Consider the following 17,500-nt stretch of genomic DNA (forward strand, 5'->3'; position numbering starts at 1 on the left):
ACATACACAGCTATGGCTTAAACAAATGCAAACAATAAAACAAACAAACTAACTAAAGGTTATATGCTGATTTGAACAGGTACGTCTTAAGTTTAGATTTAAAAGAATTAATACTATCAGCTGATCTAATATGAAAAGGCAAAGAGTTCCTGAGGATAGGTGCCTGAACTGAATAAGATCTATAGCCATAAGTTTTAAGATTGTAGAGAACAGTCACAAGCCTAAGATTATCTGAGGATGATCAGAGGGTTCTATTGGGCCGGTACAGAGTGAGAAGTTCCTTTAAGTATGACGGAGACAGGTTATTAAGACACTTAAAAGTAATTGAATTAATCTTAAAAATAATTCTCTGGTCGATCGGTAGCCAGTGAAGTTCTTTTAAAATTGGAGTTATACTATCATATTTATTTGCTACCATAATTAATCGAGCTGCAGCGTTCAACAGATGCTGAAGTTTATCAATCAGATGCTTGGGTAGACCAAATATAAGCGAATTTTAGCTGTCAATCTTTGAAACCACAAATGCATGAATGAGAATCTTGGTGGTGTCTTATGTCAGAACATTCCTAATTTTCGCAATATTCCTCAAATGATAATAGCCAGATTTTACAATGGCGTTTATGTGTCGTGACATTGTCACTGAGGAATCAAAGATAACACCAATATTCTTCGCATGAGAAGATGGGAAAATGACATCAGATCCAAGTTGAATGGGATTCAGTTGTAGACGTGGACGAAATCTTGAGTGGAAGTAGAGGAGCTCTGTTTTATCAGTGTTTAATTTCAGCATATTTACAGCAATCCAAGAATGGTTGTCAGAAACGCACATTTCAATTCGTCTCGTTGCCGCTGCCATCTCCGTTTCATCGTCAAAGTAGAAAGAGGCATACAGTTGCTGGTCATCTGCATATAGATGGAAGAACAGACCATGCTTTCGGATGATATCTCCAACCGGCGCCGTGTAAAGAACATACAGGAGGGGCCCTAAAACAGACCCCTGGGGTACACCACAAATCAGTTCCTGTACGCTGGATGAAGTTCCTCCGATTCTCACAAACTGCGTGCGGTCCTTCAGATACGAGTAGAACCATGCTAATGCTGAACCCGAAATACCACAGCGGGAATGCAGCCTTTTTAGAAGGATTGAATGGTCTGTTACTTTCGTAATACAATAATTCGTTTGTCTATATTAAGCTGCGATTCGCGCATTACATGTATTTCCTTTTGTTCATTTAGCCAATCGCACCGCTGTACAAGCTTGCATGATTGTTTTAAGTGATCGGATTTCGCCCTTGATAGTCACGTAGTTTTTACACAAGGCGGATTGTTGCAACGCTACTTGCTGGTTACAAGCTATTTCAAGTACTTCTACCTTTTTTATCAGCTACCATAGTTACTCGGAGCCAGACTAAAGTAAGTCGTTTTTATTCATATTTTCGTTGTTATAGCCATTAGTTTATTATCGTAATGTGGCATGATAATTTTAGTTTTTACTTAGTTTTGCATCGCAATGCCACGTGCGCGTAAGTCAAGTAATATATCTAAGGCGTTGTCTCATTTAGGCTTTTTTCTTTTGCTTTCTAGTTCGAACCACAACAACATAACAAATTTTCTGCACTACAATATCTCATCAAACCATTTCCCAGCTACAAGATACATCGAATTGCTATTCAACCTCAAAGTTTTAATTTAAACCTTTAATCGACCTTCGAACTCTTCTGTTCTCCGCTGCTGTTTTGCGTTACTCCAATTAAAGTTTATATCGTTTCGTTACCGCTGTGCGTTGGAATTGTCTGGTTTAATTGCGACCGTTTCTCCCGCTCCACATGTAATCTTTGCGGGTTACATGGTTCACAGTATCAAAGGCGGCAGACATATCAAGTAATAGAAGAATAACACAGTGGTTGTCATCAACAGAACGAAGAATATCATTCTGTACACGAACCAGGGCGGTTTCACAGCTGTGATGTTCCTTATATGCTGATTGTAAACACTCTTGGAGACCATTTTCATGTAAATGATCAAGGATGCGCACTGAAGCGACTTTCTCAATCGCTTTCGAAATAAACTCTAAATTCGAAACAGGACGAAATTTAGGATACAGTTCCAACAGAGGTTTCTTTAGTAAAGGAGATAAAACAGCTTGTTTCAAAGATGTCGGAACCGTGCTAGATGAGAATGAGAGGTTGATGATTCGTGTGATAACCGGAAGTAGGTCATCAAAACACCGAATTAGTAAGCTAGCAGGAATTGGATCAAGACAGCAGGATTTCTTAGCACTCTTAAGAATGAGACCACGTAATTCTGTTTCGGTAGTAGGAATGAAGCAGTCAAGAGCAATGTTGAACCGAGGGCTGTCCAGCTCTTCAGTGAAGGACAATACAATGTCATCAATCGAAAAAGTTGGAAGCTCTGTCCGTATTTTAGTGATCTTGTTCACAAAGAAATCCGAAAAGTTATTGCATAGCTCTAGAGAAGACTCACATGATGGATACTGCTTGTCAGTCTTACGGTACAGTAATCGATCGACGGTGTTAAATAAAGCTTTTTGGTCTGAGGCATTTTCTGAAATGATGGCTTTTAGATTGTTGGCTTTTAGCCACGCGGTGGCTACACGATGAATTTCATCATTTTTGGATTCCTGTATTGGTAAAAGATGCTTGTGTCATCAGCAAAAAGAATACAATCACCATCTCTTATAGGCTATGATATAATATAATAGACAGTGAATAGAATAAAATTAACACTGCATAGTGCTCAGGTAATACAGTAGCGTTGTTTACAAATTTCGGCACACCGTATAGCATGAATACTTTGCGGGAGTTGACCCCGATCCGTAAATAATTAGTTCCCGTAGAATAAAAAACCCGCCAAATAAAACGCCGTAAAAATTAAGAGAATTAAGTCCCTTCAGTCAAATCAAAAACTCCGTTTTGTGCCAATTCAGAAATATACACTGGACTTAAATAAGAGCATTAATACGATTTTCCACTGGAAAACCCAACGCGGTCTTACATACATACATACATACATACGTACATGCCGTAGCCTGTATCGCAAAGTTAACTCAACAATATGTAAAGGGCAGAAAATATACAGTGTACAGCAATTCAGTACATTAGGCTGGAACAAATGGGTCATCTGAAGGAACACCATTTGCTAGGTGGTGGGCAAACCGGCAAACAGTATTATGGAATGTAATGTAGCATTTATAAAGCGCCTTATCCCAGGCTCTAAGGCGCTTTACATATTACGAAAAATTTAGTAACAACTTTGAAAAAATACTGGAGTCTACCATACTTAATATATCAAAAATAAAAGGAAAAATAAAAAACATTCTTGCCAAAGCGATAAAAAGCTAAAACTATATAAAAAACTAAGCCATGACAAAGTCACTAATCAAGTCAATCATACGCCAAGCAAAACAGATATGTTTTCAATTTAGATTTAAATTTGTCCAAACTCTCACTTGCTCTTATTTCATAAGGTATAGAGTTCTACAATTTAGGGGCAGCGACGCTGAAGACCCGGTCTCCATAAGTAAAAATTTATAAAAATAGTATTTTGTTGAGAATGGTAGAGGAAGGCTTTTTGTTCTCTTTTGTTGTTGTTCAGTTCCTTTTTCGCAGTAATTGAACGTATTACAGTGATACCGTATGTCTCTAATACGGTATGTAAGTAGAGTGAACTGTGACTCAACACACCTACAATAAAAGTTGGAAATAAAATGTGCTGCTTCTCTTCTGTTTGAACAGAGAACCGCAAAAATTTGTTCCCGCAAACCACAAAAAAATCCCCCATCCGCAAAATTGTCTTGCTACACGGTAATAATGTTGCGCAGTTTAGAAAAGCAATTCGGAGGACACCTGCAAATGGCCAAAAAAGAAATCCAATGTTGAAAGCTTCAACGATTAGTCCGAGTGACGGGAAGCTGGGTGAGTTTATGACTTTAAATTTTTGCAATACCTATCTGGTCTTGCCGTGTACCCTGCACCTGGGTTAAGTGACTTAAGTTATCTGAAATGACAGGCAGGATCTGACCGGCAGCAGCATTTCCTGCCAGAGGTCGTTTATCTTTTGCTTTGTCCATATGGTCACTATGAAAGAAATTAAGAGTAATTTTCAAACATTGAATTGATTACGTTACCTTCGGGTTAGTAAAACTAGGGTTCTGATTCTATTGTATATTCCATTTTTGTATCATTTTAGTATACATTTAGATTAATTAGATTAACTACTGTGAAGCGCTGTTGATCATTATGAAGAAAGCGCTATGTAAATGATTAAATTATTAATTATTAGTAAATTAATTTTAACTTGTATCAAGTTTATTTCAACCTCGCAGTTCACTGTCTCAGTTTGAGCAAAACCTTTACCTTCGTTTTTTCCGCGCTCATTTGCCTAAAAAGCACAGCACACTTACTTTCTATTGTTTTAACCTTTACTAGAAATGTCCTTCGAAATTAAAACAAGGGACACTTTCCATTTGACAGAACTGGCCGGCCAGACCGAGCATTTGGAAGGGCTAACTCTACAACGCCTTCATATTAACATACTTTGATGATGATATTGGTCTGGCTGGCCAGTTCTGTCAAAAGGAAAGCATCCTCGGTCTTAGATTCTGTATACTTTTGTCAAGGCTCACTTCTTCTGTACTCCCTACAAAAATTAAATTTCCTTTTTTTTCATAAATACAGTTCAAAACGTTTAAAGAAAAATTGAAGGTTATGGGTGTATGCAAGTCCCTTGATAAGATATTTCCTCGGGAGCATTGCACTCAGAAGCCAGGATCCAACTAATTATTAAATAACTAGCACCATTATAACTGAGTGCAGAGATGTTTGATGATGCTGATGAAGGAAACAAATATATTTTCATGGAATTAGTTCATTGAATAAAACAAACCTGGTAGGTGAGGGAGTTAGGGGATCCACTTTAAGTTTCCCTTTCCTTGTCAACTGTTTTCCATTTTCAATCTCTGGGGTACTAACTTCCCTCGGACAACTTGAGCCTGCATGTTGTGGTGTAATAGTAACAGGAACTGAATTTTGTTTGGCTTTGGTCACCTTTAGTGGAGCAAGGGGTGCTTCTATTGTGGTGGAAGGTGGCGGTATTTCGGACGGTTTTACTGGCGTGGGCCTGATATTGTTAATGCGTAGTCGATCTGGCATTGTCTTGGATTTTATAGGCGCAAGGGTTGAGGACATGCAAACTGATGGGCGCACCACCGGGGATACTTGCTCCTATAGAAAAACAAACTTAACTTTAACCAAACCAAGGCAAAACTAGTCAACATGATTACACTTAAATTCTTAAGTTTATGTTTTAACAAAAATGATTGTGGAAGGACCCTCATCCGGAAGCCTGTAATATTGAGCATACATGAAGTTCTAGAGGCCTTGATAGTTTTGACATGATGATCATCTCACTTGCTGCTACTTTTTGAAGGCCAGTGAATATTCTTTTTAAGCCTGATCATTGATTCACCAATGTCACACCTCAAAACTGAACCTGGGTAACATAGGTGGCCTTCCTGAATTGTTGTGATTGCTATCAACTGGTGGGACAGGTGAGAGTGGTACTGGGGTGAGTGCCATCTGAGGAGGATAACGACTGTCCTCATCGCTGCTGCAATCAGCAACATCACTATCTCCATTGATAACAGGATGCAGGCAGTCTATGAAATAATAGAACAAGCCTTCACAATTAGTATGTTCAAAAGGATGCAATTTAAACATTTGTATGAATGTTATGTAAGCAACATTTGAGTAAGGAACACATACTGCTTATCGTGCTTATGAACAGATAATTCTTGATAATGTGGGGTTAATATTGAACCCCCTTAAATACTATGGTAGCCTATAGGTTGTGTTCACACTTAAATACAGATTAGCCTGGGGCATTAAATTGCAGTTTCAAAAAATTGCAAAGCAATTGAAATTTTCTGCAAAAAAGAAAAAAAAAGGGTGCTGGTGAATAACACAAGCACATATCCGACCTGAATATGAGGGGCTCTCCTCTTCTATATTCATCTCTACAAGAACTTCCACTGATGCAGTGCCACCAGAGCTGCCCAAGATGTCTTGTACTTCAAAATCACTAAGTTCAGTCTGAGATTCAGAAGCAACACCATTGATTACTCTGACTTCATCAAGCTTTGATCCAAGCCAAATGTCAGGGACATGAAGCTTTTCTACCACTGATTCTGAAGAAACAAAAAAAGGACCTTTTGATATGAAAGAAAAATACAAAAGACATCTAATACAATAATTTATAAAATAATTAGGATAGTATGCACACTCTCATTGGTCAATAGCTGCGAATTTTGATTGGTTATGTGTTGTCAGACGCATGTTTTTATTGGCTGGTAGGAGATATGAGCGTGTATCAAGAAAATCTGTTTCAATCTAGAAGTAAAAAAACCAGCATTTTCCTTCATTTGTCGAATTATCTTTGAGAAATATTTTATAAAAGCAATAGAGGACTTTTTTCCGTGTTATGCACAGACTGCGTCTCGGGTTTGCATAACTGTCACGAATTCACCCAACTCCTCCTCGTGTTTAGATGAGCCTATGGAAACACGGAAAACGTCCTCTATTGCTTAAATAATATTTATTAACTTATATTGTGCAGATATCAATAACAAAATAATTTCTCTATCTCCTTCAATTACCAATCTATAAAGGATTCCTTTCCTACTCTTATCAGACGAAGCCTAGAAACTGATATAAAACTGCAATAAAGTAAAACGGAAAGGGATCCCTTTATTTGATGGTTTGCATCTGACGTCACAGCAGCCATGTGGGATGGCAAGAACAATAACTTGTCTCTCCGCTGGGAACTAAACTTTATTACTATTCAAATTCTGCAAAAATAAATTGTATTGTATTGCCATCCAACAGCGCCACTGTGTCACATGAGTGCAAACCAAGAATACCAAAAAAGTAAAGGCCCCTTGATATAAATAAGACCATCTTACTTTGAAAATCAACAACAAAATTGAAACACTTATCACACTTCCCTTTCACCACCTTTGGTGCGCAAATTTAAAGCAAATTAAAGGAAAACAACATTGGGAAGAAGGGAGATCAGCAAAGGTACCAAATCTGAGTAATTATTGTGATCTGCAGAGCCTGTAGCTAATTCAGCAGGATTATTACTGTGTGAGAAATAACTTGCCTTCGTTATTCTAAACTGAGCCAAATACATCAAGCTGCAATTAATACATCAAAATATCAAAGACACAGAGGGTTGGATCGGTTCTTGTCAAAGTGTGAGGACAATGTTTGAGCCATTGAGCCATGGCTGCTAGCCACGCGACGGCGGGTCTAAAACACAGGTCACATTCCACAGGTCACTCGTTGCAGGTCATTGTTTTACCTTTTTGAAAGTAACCCAAAACCCTCAATTTTGCCAACCCTAGGCCTAAGAACCAACCTTAGGTCTAGGGGTAGTCAAATTGAGGGGTTTGGGTTACTTTCAAAGAGGTAAAACAATGACCTGCAACGAGTGACCTGTGGAATGTGACCTGTGTTTTGCGAGTCAACGTGCGAGTCACACAGTTATTGAAAGCTAACCATGGTAAAATGGGTGCTTAGACTTATGGTGCGTTATTTGGCGAAATCTAAAAACGGATCATGAATCCAAAGCATCCACACTCGAGGAGGATAATTCAAATCTAAATCCGGATTTTGGAGATTCACCACCTCAGTGTTTTTTTGGGAAAGGATTTGAAGAAAGTATTTTTGACAAGCGGTTTTCCATGCAAAAATGATACACAACAGCTTCCGTACATGACAGTTCAGCTGAAATGTTTTTCTCGCGCTATTTTTACCGTACGATCGAAGCGTATTTACTAAAACAAGGAATGACCTACAATGATCTACAATCACCCACAATGAGCTACAGCGACCTACAGTGAGCTGCTACAATGACCTACAAAGATCTACAATGACCTAGAAAGAGCTACAATGGCATACAATGACCTACAATGACCTACAATGACCTACAGTGATCTCAATAAGCTAAAATGACCATCAAATCCTATTTGGCAAGTTGGAACATCATGGTATTTGTAGCTTGGCTTTGGAGTAGATTAAAAGTTATTTTTCTTGTCGCAAACAATTTGTTCAATTTATACATGTTCCTCTAAGCAGACTATTAAATGTGGTGTCCCTCAAGGTTCCATTTTAGGTCCACTGTTTTTCATATCTATATATTAACGATCTTCCCCATGCTTCTCAGTTAACTCAGCCTTTATTTTTTGCTGATGACACCAGTAGTTTTTATTCACATTCAGACCCAAAAAGGTTACAATCTGTATTGTTATATACCTCGACTTTCGCTCAACAAAATGAGCACTGTGATTGGTTGATTCTTTGTCACGTGGCCCTGATCAAACTCAAATATATCCTGAACAGGATACAATTCTGCGGTTGTTGCCTGCTTCGGATGTTTTGCTGGATTGTTGCAGGAAAAGTCTAAATATAACAAAGCACTTAACCCATCGACATCCAAACCGGCCGAAACCGGCCAGACGATTTTACCCGTCAATGGGGAACCCCTGGGAGTCAATGGATTAATGTCTGCATGGTGCCTCGGGAAACTAGTTAACCTAACAAAACTAACTGTTTCCCACGGGACCATACATTAAGTGTATATATATTAAATGATGAGCTGCACAATTATGATATGTGGTTGAAATGTAACAAGCTCTAAAAAGACTAATTATGTTATCTTTAAACCAAGACAGAGAATAGCTAATCATTATTTTAACATTTTCTTTGGAATTAAATTACCAAAACAAACAAATGTAACCAAATTCTATCTTGATGAGCATCTTACTTGGAAGCATCACATAAGTTTTTTATCAAAGCAAATCGCAAAATCCGTTGGTATTATATTTAGCTCTCGATTCTACCTTTCTTCAAGAAACAAGCTAGCCTTGTACTACTCACTAATTTATCCTTATATCACTTATTGCAATTCCACTTGGTCTTCTACATATGCCTCCAATTTAAATAGAATATTCTACTTGCAAAAGTGTGCTGTGCAAGCAATAACGAATTCAAATTACCGAGCGCATTATGCTCCTTTATTTTCAAAACTAGGCATCATGGACATTTTTCAACTAAATTGCTTTCAAATTTCTAAGTTCATGTTTTATTATCACAATCAGTTATTGCCTTCTATGTTTTTGAATTTATTTGAAACAAGCTGCCAAGTGCACAATTACGGTACTAGAATTATCGCCCACATTTTTGTCGCACTAACATCAAACAATTTACAATTCTTTATGAAGGTCCAAAAATCTGGAACTCTCTTCCTGAATCAGTTATTAATTCATCTAGCTATCTGAACTTTAAGAAAAATATGTTAGGGTTTCTTTAACAAAAAAAAAGAAATGAGTTAGTTATGCTGCACAAGCATTGCATAAGATTATTTTGATTAATGAAAGGCCTTTTGGGGGGCCCCTCATTCACAATGAGGTACATTATGAGCTAAAATTAGCTGATGATCTGTAATGAGCTAAAATAAAAGATAATTTGCAGCTCTGAGAGCACTGCAGCATGTTTGCAGTACAAAGGTTAAAAACATTCCACTCTGGGCTTTGAACCAATCAAACCCTCGTTGCTGAGCGAGTTGAACATTTTCATTGTGCACTCTGAACCAAAGAAAACATTGTGGAAAGAATAACTTATTTGTAATTTTCTCTTCATTTTTTCCTGCTCTAATTAAGATCTTGTCATTGCCAAGCGAAGCCTTGATATTTGTACATTTTCATTTTAGCTTTAAAACAAAGGAAAACCATGCAAGGATCTTTTCGCAGTTTGTTTCTGTCTTCAAGGCCTCACGTGTAATTGCTGTTGTCATTTGGGCTGTCATGCAATGGACTAAAAGCGTTGCGTGACAATTAACACACAAATTATGGATGTTTTCCGCTCACCAAACTCTTCACTAAGATCCTCTTTTGTCTTTCTCTTTGATTGTAAGCCATTTAAGCAGGCCATTGTAGCTCATTGTAGGTGACTGTAGTAATGTAGCTCATTGTGGGTCATTGTAGATCACTGTAGGTTATTGTAGATCACTTTAGGTCATTGTAGCTCATTGTATGCCATTGTAGGGCTCTCATTGTAGCTACTGGGGGTCATTACATCATTTTATCTTATAATATACCTCATTGTAGGTCATTGTAGGTCATTGTAGGTCATTGTAGGACATTGTAGGTCATTGTAGCTCATTGCAGATCACTGTAGGTTATTGTAGTAGCTCATTGTAGCTAATTGGTAGATCATCGTAGGTCAATGTTTTTTCATTGTAGGTCATTCCTTGTTTTAGTAACTACGACGATTGAAAACATGAATAGGTCGAAAAGCTTTCCTGCAAATTCACACCAGAAATTACACTAAAAGTTTCCTGACAGCAATAATATTCTACAGCTAAAAAAGCAAAAAAATACCCTATGTACTGGATTTGTACCTTAGCACACATGTTTTTTGTGGTTTCTCTTTATCCCGGGGTATCTAATCGAACAGTTCAGTAATCAAACCCAATCAAACACCACTTGTTCGATTGCCGAACTCAATCGAGCTCAAAATAAAATTTTGACAATCGAACACAATCGAACGTTCGATTACCGAACGATCGGTAATCAAACTCAGACGAACGTCCCATTATCGAACCTTCGATAGGACAATTTTTACATCGCATGATAGGCACATATGTTCTTAGCAAATTCAGTCTTACGGTCAAATCACTGCTAGCTTTCCCCTTCCCTTTTCACTCGACTGAAATGGTACGATTTCTGTCTGTTTACAGTCACATCGAAGATAATCATATAAGCCAGTTCACTTCAACACCGACAGTACACCTGGGAGTACATGAGTAACAGTCGTTGACACTGACATTATTCCCATTCAATAAAGGCTGATAGTGACTACACCCTACATGTTTTACTAGTTTTGGTGTCAAGAAATACCGTCCAAATGTACCAAACTTTTCATTTAGTTTTCATTGTTTCTTTCTTTCACTATACAGGCTGCTTATCAACTATTGTTCTTTTAGTATTTATAGTTTGCAATTTTGAAATAATTCTAACTTGATAATGAGGTTTAGCTAACCTAGAAACGTCATCATTTTTTCACCAAGTTTTAGTATTTTAAAGAATATTTAGATATGTTTTGTTGCAGTTTTTTATAGTTAAATTTTTTCCAAAATCACTTGTTCTTAAACTCTTCTTGTTTTTAGCCAGTTACAGCATTTCACCTGATGGTGGCAAAAAGTTCTAGGGACCCCGCCCAACCCAATGAAAAAAGTGAAAAAAAATTTTCAGCTGTCCTTGCATCACCTAGGCACCCTGCTAGCAGAGCCTTTCTTTTGCTTGCTCGATTTTGGCGTTCTCGAGAAAGGCTCTGCATGAATGGAGTAAGATCTTTTTTGAATATGCGCTGCATGTTGCCAGGATACAGTCTCGAACCCAAACCTAATATGCCAGATCTCGCCGCCATCTTGGTTTTTCATGCCAGCAGGCTCAATTATAACCATCGGTTTTGTCACTAAACGGACGCTCGCACTGGGAAAACCGGTTTGACGAGAGAAAACAAGATTGACTAGTCCAGAAGTTCCGGCTGCGGCAGCTTCAAAGAGTTGACGCGATTTGGGCAGAGCCTACTTTTCTCCTCCTCAGTAAATGAAAAGACAAAAGGAGGCTCTGCTCGCAGGGTGTCACCTAGGGTGCTTTCTTATTGAACCATCAGTGTGCAAAGAAAATGCAAAAATTTGAATGAACGCTTGCATGATAACACCCTCGCATTCTTCTGGAGGAGTATACAGTGTATATCATCCTCGAAGTGTGTTGATTTGAAGGCGTTGTAGAATTAGCTTGAAAATGCCCGGTCTGGCCAGTCAGTTCTGTCAAACAGAAAGTGTCCTTAGTGTCACGTATAAGAAACACTGTATGCATGGCGCTAATACATGTAATTACTGTAGCTACAATATAATGCATATACCGATGAAAACAAACTACAGGACAATTGGCACCACAATGAAACCATTAGAACTGTTACCCTTATCCTTAGGTGTATGCAGGTCCAAAGGATTGTTTGGGTCATAATCTGTGAGCAGCTGACAGCATTTAGAGTATTGAGCCTGTTGAGCATAATCCAGTGGTATACCACCATGTTTGTCTTCTGCATTTTTGTTACACCCAAGTCTCAACAAAACACCAACACATTCGACATGTCCATTTGCTGCAGCCCAGTGAAGAGGGGTCCTGTAAGAAGAGATATTTAACCTTACAGTTTCACATAATAATAATCATCATTTTTATTCATTTAACTTCCCAAACATCACTTTCAAACCAAGTATAGTTAATTGGTGTGGTGCTCAGCTGGGAATTAAGAGAACAAAACAAAGGTGACCTGTAGTTTATGACGCAACCAATTTTACATGTATATTACTTTAAAGTCATTAAAAGTATAAAGAACACAAAAGTATAATGTACCTGCCCTCATTATCTTCTGCTTCACAGTTTGAATGTGGTACTGCTGTCAGCTCAACAATCAAATTACAGTGTCCAGCAGCAGCTGCCAAGTGGATGGGTGTTTTTCCTGAGAAATCTTTTCCATTAACAAGATTATGGCTGTTAGAGGCCTCAAGCATTATTTTGCAAGTTGAGACAAAGCCATTCTAAGGGAAAAAAAATTATTCTTGAGAACTTCAAGTGCATACATGTAATCTATCAATCCAGCTATGGGCTGATTAGTCAAAACACTATCAATATATTATTCTTAGTGATTTACAAGTATATAAGCAACATTTGAAACAACAGTCAGAGCCTTATGAGCCTCATTATGGCACCAAGGACAAGTTAGTGCAAAGTAGGAAGACAAACAACTGTTACAGTAATGTTGCCGGGTTAGAATGACAGTCAGCGTTTGTTCCCTAACAGTCAGTCAGGGAAACAAACTCTTGATTTGCAGTCCACTTTTCTACCAAAGATATTGTTTAAAGATACGTAAGGTTACATAAGAACAAGACAGTCAAATGTATGGAAATGATTCCTTTAAACTTGTTAATTCCTCTACATTCCAAGTCAAGTAAATTAGGTATATTCCCCTGACTCCTAGTCCATAGACTACCCAGATGGGCCACACGGGTCCATGGATGACTAAAACAGACTTTTAGACATAGTGATGGACTACCTCAATACATTTTGGGATACTCATTGCCAGCTTACAGGGTTTTTTCTCTTTTTCTCTTCTAAAATACTTAGCTTGTTTTTTGGTTGTCTTCAAAATTTTTGCTTGTTTTACTAATTAAAAACACAGTGTCTAATGCAGTACATTGACCATGCAACTCCTTGCCAAAAAATGCAGGATCCAGCAGTGTGACATTTTGCACACAAGCTTACATGAATAGTTGGAGGTATGGAGTCCGACGTACGGACAGACAGTCATACAAAGATGCCATTAAACAAAAACCGAACTTTCTTGCATCAATGGGTTACCATGTTGTCTTAACCATTGTGCTCCACATGGACCTCTGCTTAAACCACCAAAATCTGTAAGAACCTTCACTAGTTACTGCTGACAAGCCCTCTTAGGTACTTCATGGATGGCCATCACCCATACAAGAAATTGTAATGGAATAGACACTAAAGTGGAATGTGGAAAGATACTGGTTGTCATTGGCATGTTTAACTACAGTGACTCGGAGAGTGTAATATGTTGAGAGCCTTAAATTGTTTCATGTTGCTCATGGAAATTAAGCCCAATCATGAGTTTATCAAACAAGGTACACTGTACATGTAAATTGTGCATGTATAGTGCCCTGATGATATTTTCCCCAACCTATGGATTACATCAGAATGGATTAGCCTCCTATTTCATTGATTTTATGTTCAATGTTTGGCTTGAGCCTTAAGGATACTGCCAGCTCAGTAAAGTAACAAATAATTCAACTACCGCAGTAGTTGCCCCATTGCAGTTTACTTTACTTGGCAGAAAATGACCCCCTCTCCAACCCAAAAAGGACACAAAGCTCATCTTAGGTTTAACAGCCACGACTAAATGCTTGTATAATATGCATGACTAGGCCATTACCTGAGCAGCCAAATGAAGAGGCAGTTTCCCATCTGTGTCACGTGACAGTAAATCTGCTTTCTTTTCAACTAACAACTTGACATGACCTGTTCGGCCATGGAAAGCTGCCCAATGAAGAGCACTCATTCCCTGCAGATATAATAATAATAAATAAATAAATAATAATAATAATAATAATAATAATAATAATAATAATAATAATAATAATATGGGCACTGAGGTAGCACAGGAAATTTTTTATTTGTGCCTCAGCCCCGCCTTAGCCTTCATGTACTATGGGTACATGTACACTCCAGCGCACCAAAGTCTGGGGTGACACCTTTGGCAAATGTCAGTAACCCCTAACCTTCCCTTGTTGTAGTTACAACAAAATGTGAGGTACAAAGGACTCTGTAGCCTTGGGTGGCAGCCCACCTAGGAGAAGAGGACCCTGAAGTACAAACTCCATACCTATTGGGTCAAATAGCAGCTCTTGAAAACTAATGGAGATGAATAATTAAGATAGGGATGAAAAGGCATAAATGGGGAATAGGGAACTTAAACACCAGACGCTTTCTACGGGGCGAGGGAAACCGGAAGTCTAATTTACTTCTGATCCACGTTTCCCGCCAACACGGTCAACCATCGTGACTCTGCGCCAACTTTGTTTTGCTCATTTTGACGTCGCCTGTAAAAGAGGAGGAGTCAGGATGGCTTAGTGGTTATCAACAGTGCCTTCCACCTCTGCGACCCGGGTTGAACTCTCGGCCCCGGGATCGTATGTGGCTTGAGTTACAGTCGATCTCAACCTGACTCCGAGGGTTTTTCTCCGGGTACTCCGGTTTTCCTCCTAACTCCTAACCTCCCTCAGCAAAATCGACTCACAGCCTATTCCATCAGGCTATGCTGCTGTGCTCCAAGGTCATCCATGAGTCGTGTTCAGGAGCCGAGCACCTAGCCGGCAGCACAGCTCCTTCGGTCCGATCTCGTTGAGCCGCGCCCTTAGCAATTCAGTCTCCGACTGCGAGAAAGGGCAATTAGCAGGTCACGTATTATTAGTTCAAGAAACATTTACGAAATTGCGCGAAGTAAAGGTAAAGAGGAAGAGAGTGAACTTCTCATCAAAAACAATCTGCACTAGAGGACTAAGAACTATCACTTCACAGCCTTGGAGCTCTTTCATCGCACTGTGGTAAATTATTGCTCTGTTTTCTAATTAATAACTGTGGTTATTTCTCATATAGGCTGGAGGTGAAATTTGTATGAAAAATTATACTGTACCATCTAAAATAACTTGAACTTCATGACAGGTTTTTAACATCAGAAAAAAAATCAAGGACGACAGATGTTTTGAAGTTCAAAAATGTGAAAGTGAAGAATTGAAGAGAGATCTACGATGTAATAGCAATGAAATTCATTGCCCTTCTACTTTATCGCAGTCAAACAAAGACCAAAGAATCTTCCATTTGATTACCATACTTTTTATTTCCTCGTGAATGATTGATTCGTGAATGTAGGGAAAATGAACCTGTGATGCGAGATCCAGATCACCCCCACCCCCCCCCCCCCTTCCCAGACCCTCCTCGGACGAGAAACAGGCAATATTTGCCTGTAAGATGCACCCTATAGTTTAGTAATTATTTTAGACAAAAATACTGTTTTAATTCTTGAAAAACATAGTGCACCTCAATACGACCAAAAGATATTAAATGGTTAAGTTAAGGCATTAACAGCATTTGTTTCAAAGATCACGATATTTTTAATATTTGTTTGATGCTAGCCCTACAGTACAGCAACACATAAATTTCACAATAATGGAATGATTGGTATAATAATTAATAGAAGTATGTTACAGCAAACTGCCCATGCAGTGGCTTGTGACTTGCTAAGAAACCAACTGATCATTGACCTGACTTTTTTAGGCCAGCCACTATAGACATGATTAACTTCATATCTCTAATTCAGACCTTAAATTTTCTATTTCCCACAAAAATATACATGTATGGTCACTTTGCTGTTTTAAAGGAAATTGTGTGCAACTGTAGGTTTTGTAGAGTTTCAAGGACTTTTGCTTCAGTATTTAGGACTAATAATCAAATTAAGCTTCTGAATGACTCTGTCTGCAGTACATGTTAGCTCAAGCAATCTGACTGATTCAGTAACATTATGTCTTCATTCAATGTACATACCTCATTATCTCGAGCTTCTACATCTTGAAGTGACAGGTGCTGCAGCAGGACTTCCAGAGAACTGTGCAAAGAAACAAAAGGATACAAGATTTGAATTCTGTGACTGCCAGACAAAACCTCACAGAAAATTTGACCCCTATAGGTTAAACAGGAAATTCTGCACTGCCATCTCTGCAGTAACTAAACTTTTCTCGACTACCACTGCCATCCCTCATTCTATTTATTTGTGCTTTCAAATAAACATATGTAAATCGGTCAGTATAAAATGCAGACTGCAGACCGGGTGTAAAATGCAGACTGAGGCCTAGGCCGAGACCTATTTTGTACCAATTACTCTGCATTTTAGACCCAGTCTGCAGTCTGCATTTTATACTGACTGATATGTATACTCTAGATAATTGTAAATTACATAAGAATTCAGATAGGTGTCCCCAATCAGCACACATTTCATGTACATGTATGCTACAATGTAGATAGACACTATACAAGTCACGCAACAAGAAAGTTCTTATCTTTTCTATCATTGATTGGATCAGCCCTATTGATAAATTTAACTTTGCTCTGTTTCACCCAACTCAAAGAAAACTATGAAAGTCAGTTATGAATTGTTATTCCATCGTTTAAAAGAATTAATAGAAATATAATAGACACTAGATTGACATCTGATGACACCTCATCATATTGGAGGTGATGGTGCAAAAATTGGTGAGGGCAATTATTTTAGGCAGAGAATACAAACCTTGAATAGGTTCTTTCTAAGAAAACAGTTAGGAGGCCCTTAAGCGAGTAACGTGAGAAATACTATGTGAAAGATCTTATGCATCAAATGGAAAAACAATTTGAGCCCCTGATGGGATTTGAACCTGATACCCTCTGTGAACTAGTCGGATGCTCGAATCACTGAGCTACAGGAGATCCTGTGGTGAGCAAGGGTGAAATGTGGTGCTCACCACAGAGTCTCCAGTAGCTCACTGGTTAGAGCATCAGGTAATGGGGTTATAAGAGCCAAAAAAGTAAGAATGTAAGATGACAATGTCGGTTTTTAAGGAGCTTTACAGAAAGCTCTTTAATTTTGTTAATTTAAATACCCTCTATGGTTTGAATGCATGGATTGTCTTATTCTTTATATCATACTGATCAGAACAGTATCCTGTAATATTATTGATAAATTAACTTGTAAAATTCAATAATTCATAAGAGTTATGACCAATCAACAGACAGTATTTGAGT

At 38.3% G+C, this 17,500-nt stretch overlaps 1 protein-coding gene across 8 annotated transcripts in view; it reads right to left on the reverse strand.

Moving 5' to 3' along the window:
• The window catches only part of LOC138006222 (ankyrin repeat domain-containing protein 55-like), a 54,229-nt gene that overhangs the window by 3,143 nt on the left and 33,586 nt on the right, over positions 1-17,500 (reverse strand). For 7 of the 8 annotated variants that reach the window (XM_068852403.1, XM_068852407.1, XM_068852406.1 and 4 more), the window contains 8 exons: positions 16,271-16,331; positions 14,103-14,231; positions 12,503-12,687; positions 12,066-12,271; positions 5,999-6,205; positions 5,499-5,677; positions 4,906-5,243; positions 3,967-4,097 (listed from right to left, as the gene is read on the reverse strand). In XM_068852403.1, the coding sequence (XP_068708504.1) occupies positions 3,967-4,097; positions 4,906-5,243; positions 5,499-5,677; positions 5,999-6,205; positions 12,066-12,271; positions 12,503-12,687; positions 14,103-14,231; positions 16,271-16,331 (1,436 nt within the window). The remainder of the gene's footprint in view (positions 1-3,966; positions 4,098-4,905; positions 5,244-5,498; positions 5,678-5,998; positions 6,206-12,065; positions 12,272-12,502; positions 12,688-14,102; positions 14,232-16,270; positions 16,332-17,500) is intronic. The other variant, XM_068852408.1, reaches the window with a different exon arrangement.

This window comes from Montipora foliosa, chromosome 6 (assembly GCF_036669935.1).
Source record: "Montipora foliosa isolate CH-2021 chromosome 6, ASM3666993v2, whole genome shotgun sequence".
Lineage (NCBI taxonomy): Eukaryota > Metazoa > Cnidaria > Anthozoa > Scleractinia > Acroporidae > Montipora > Montipora foliosa.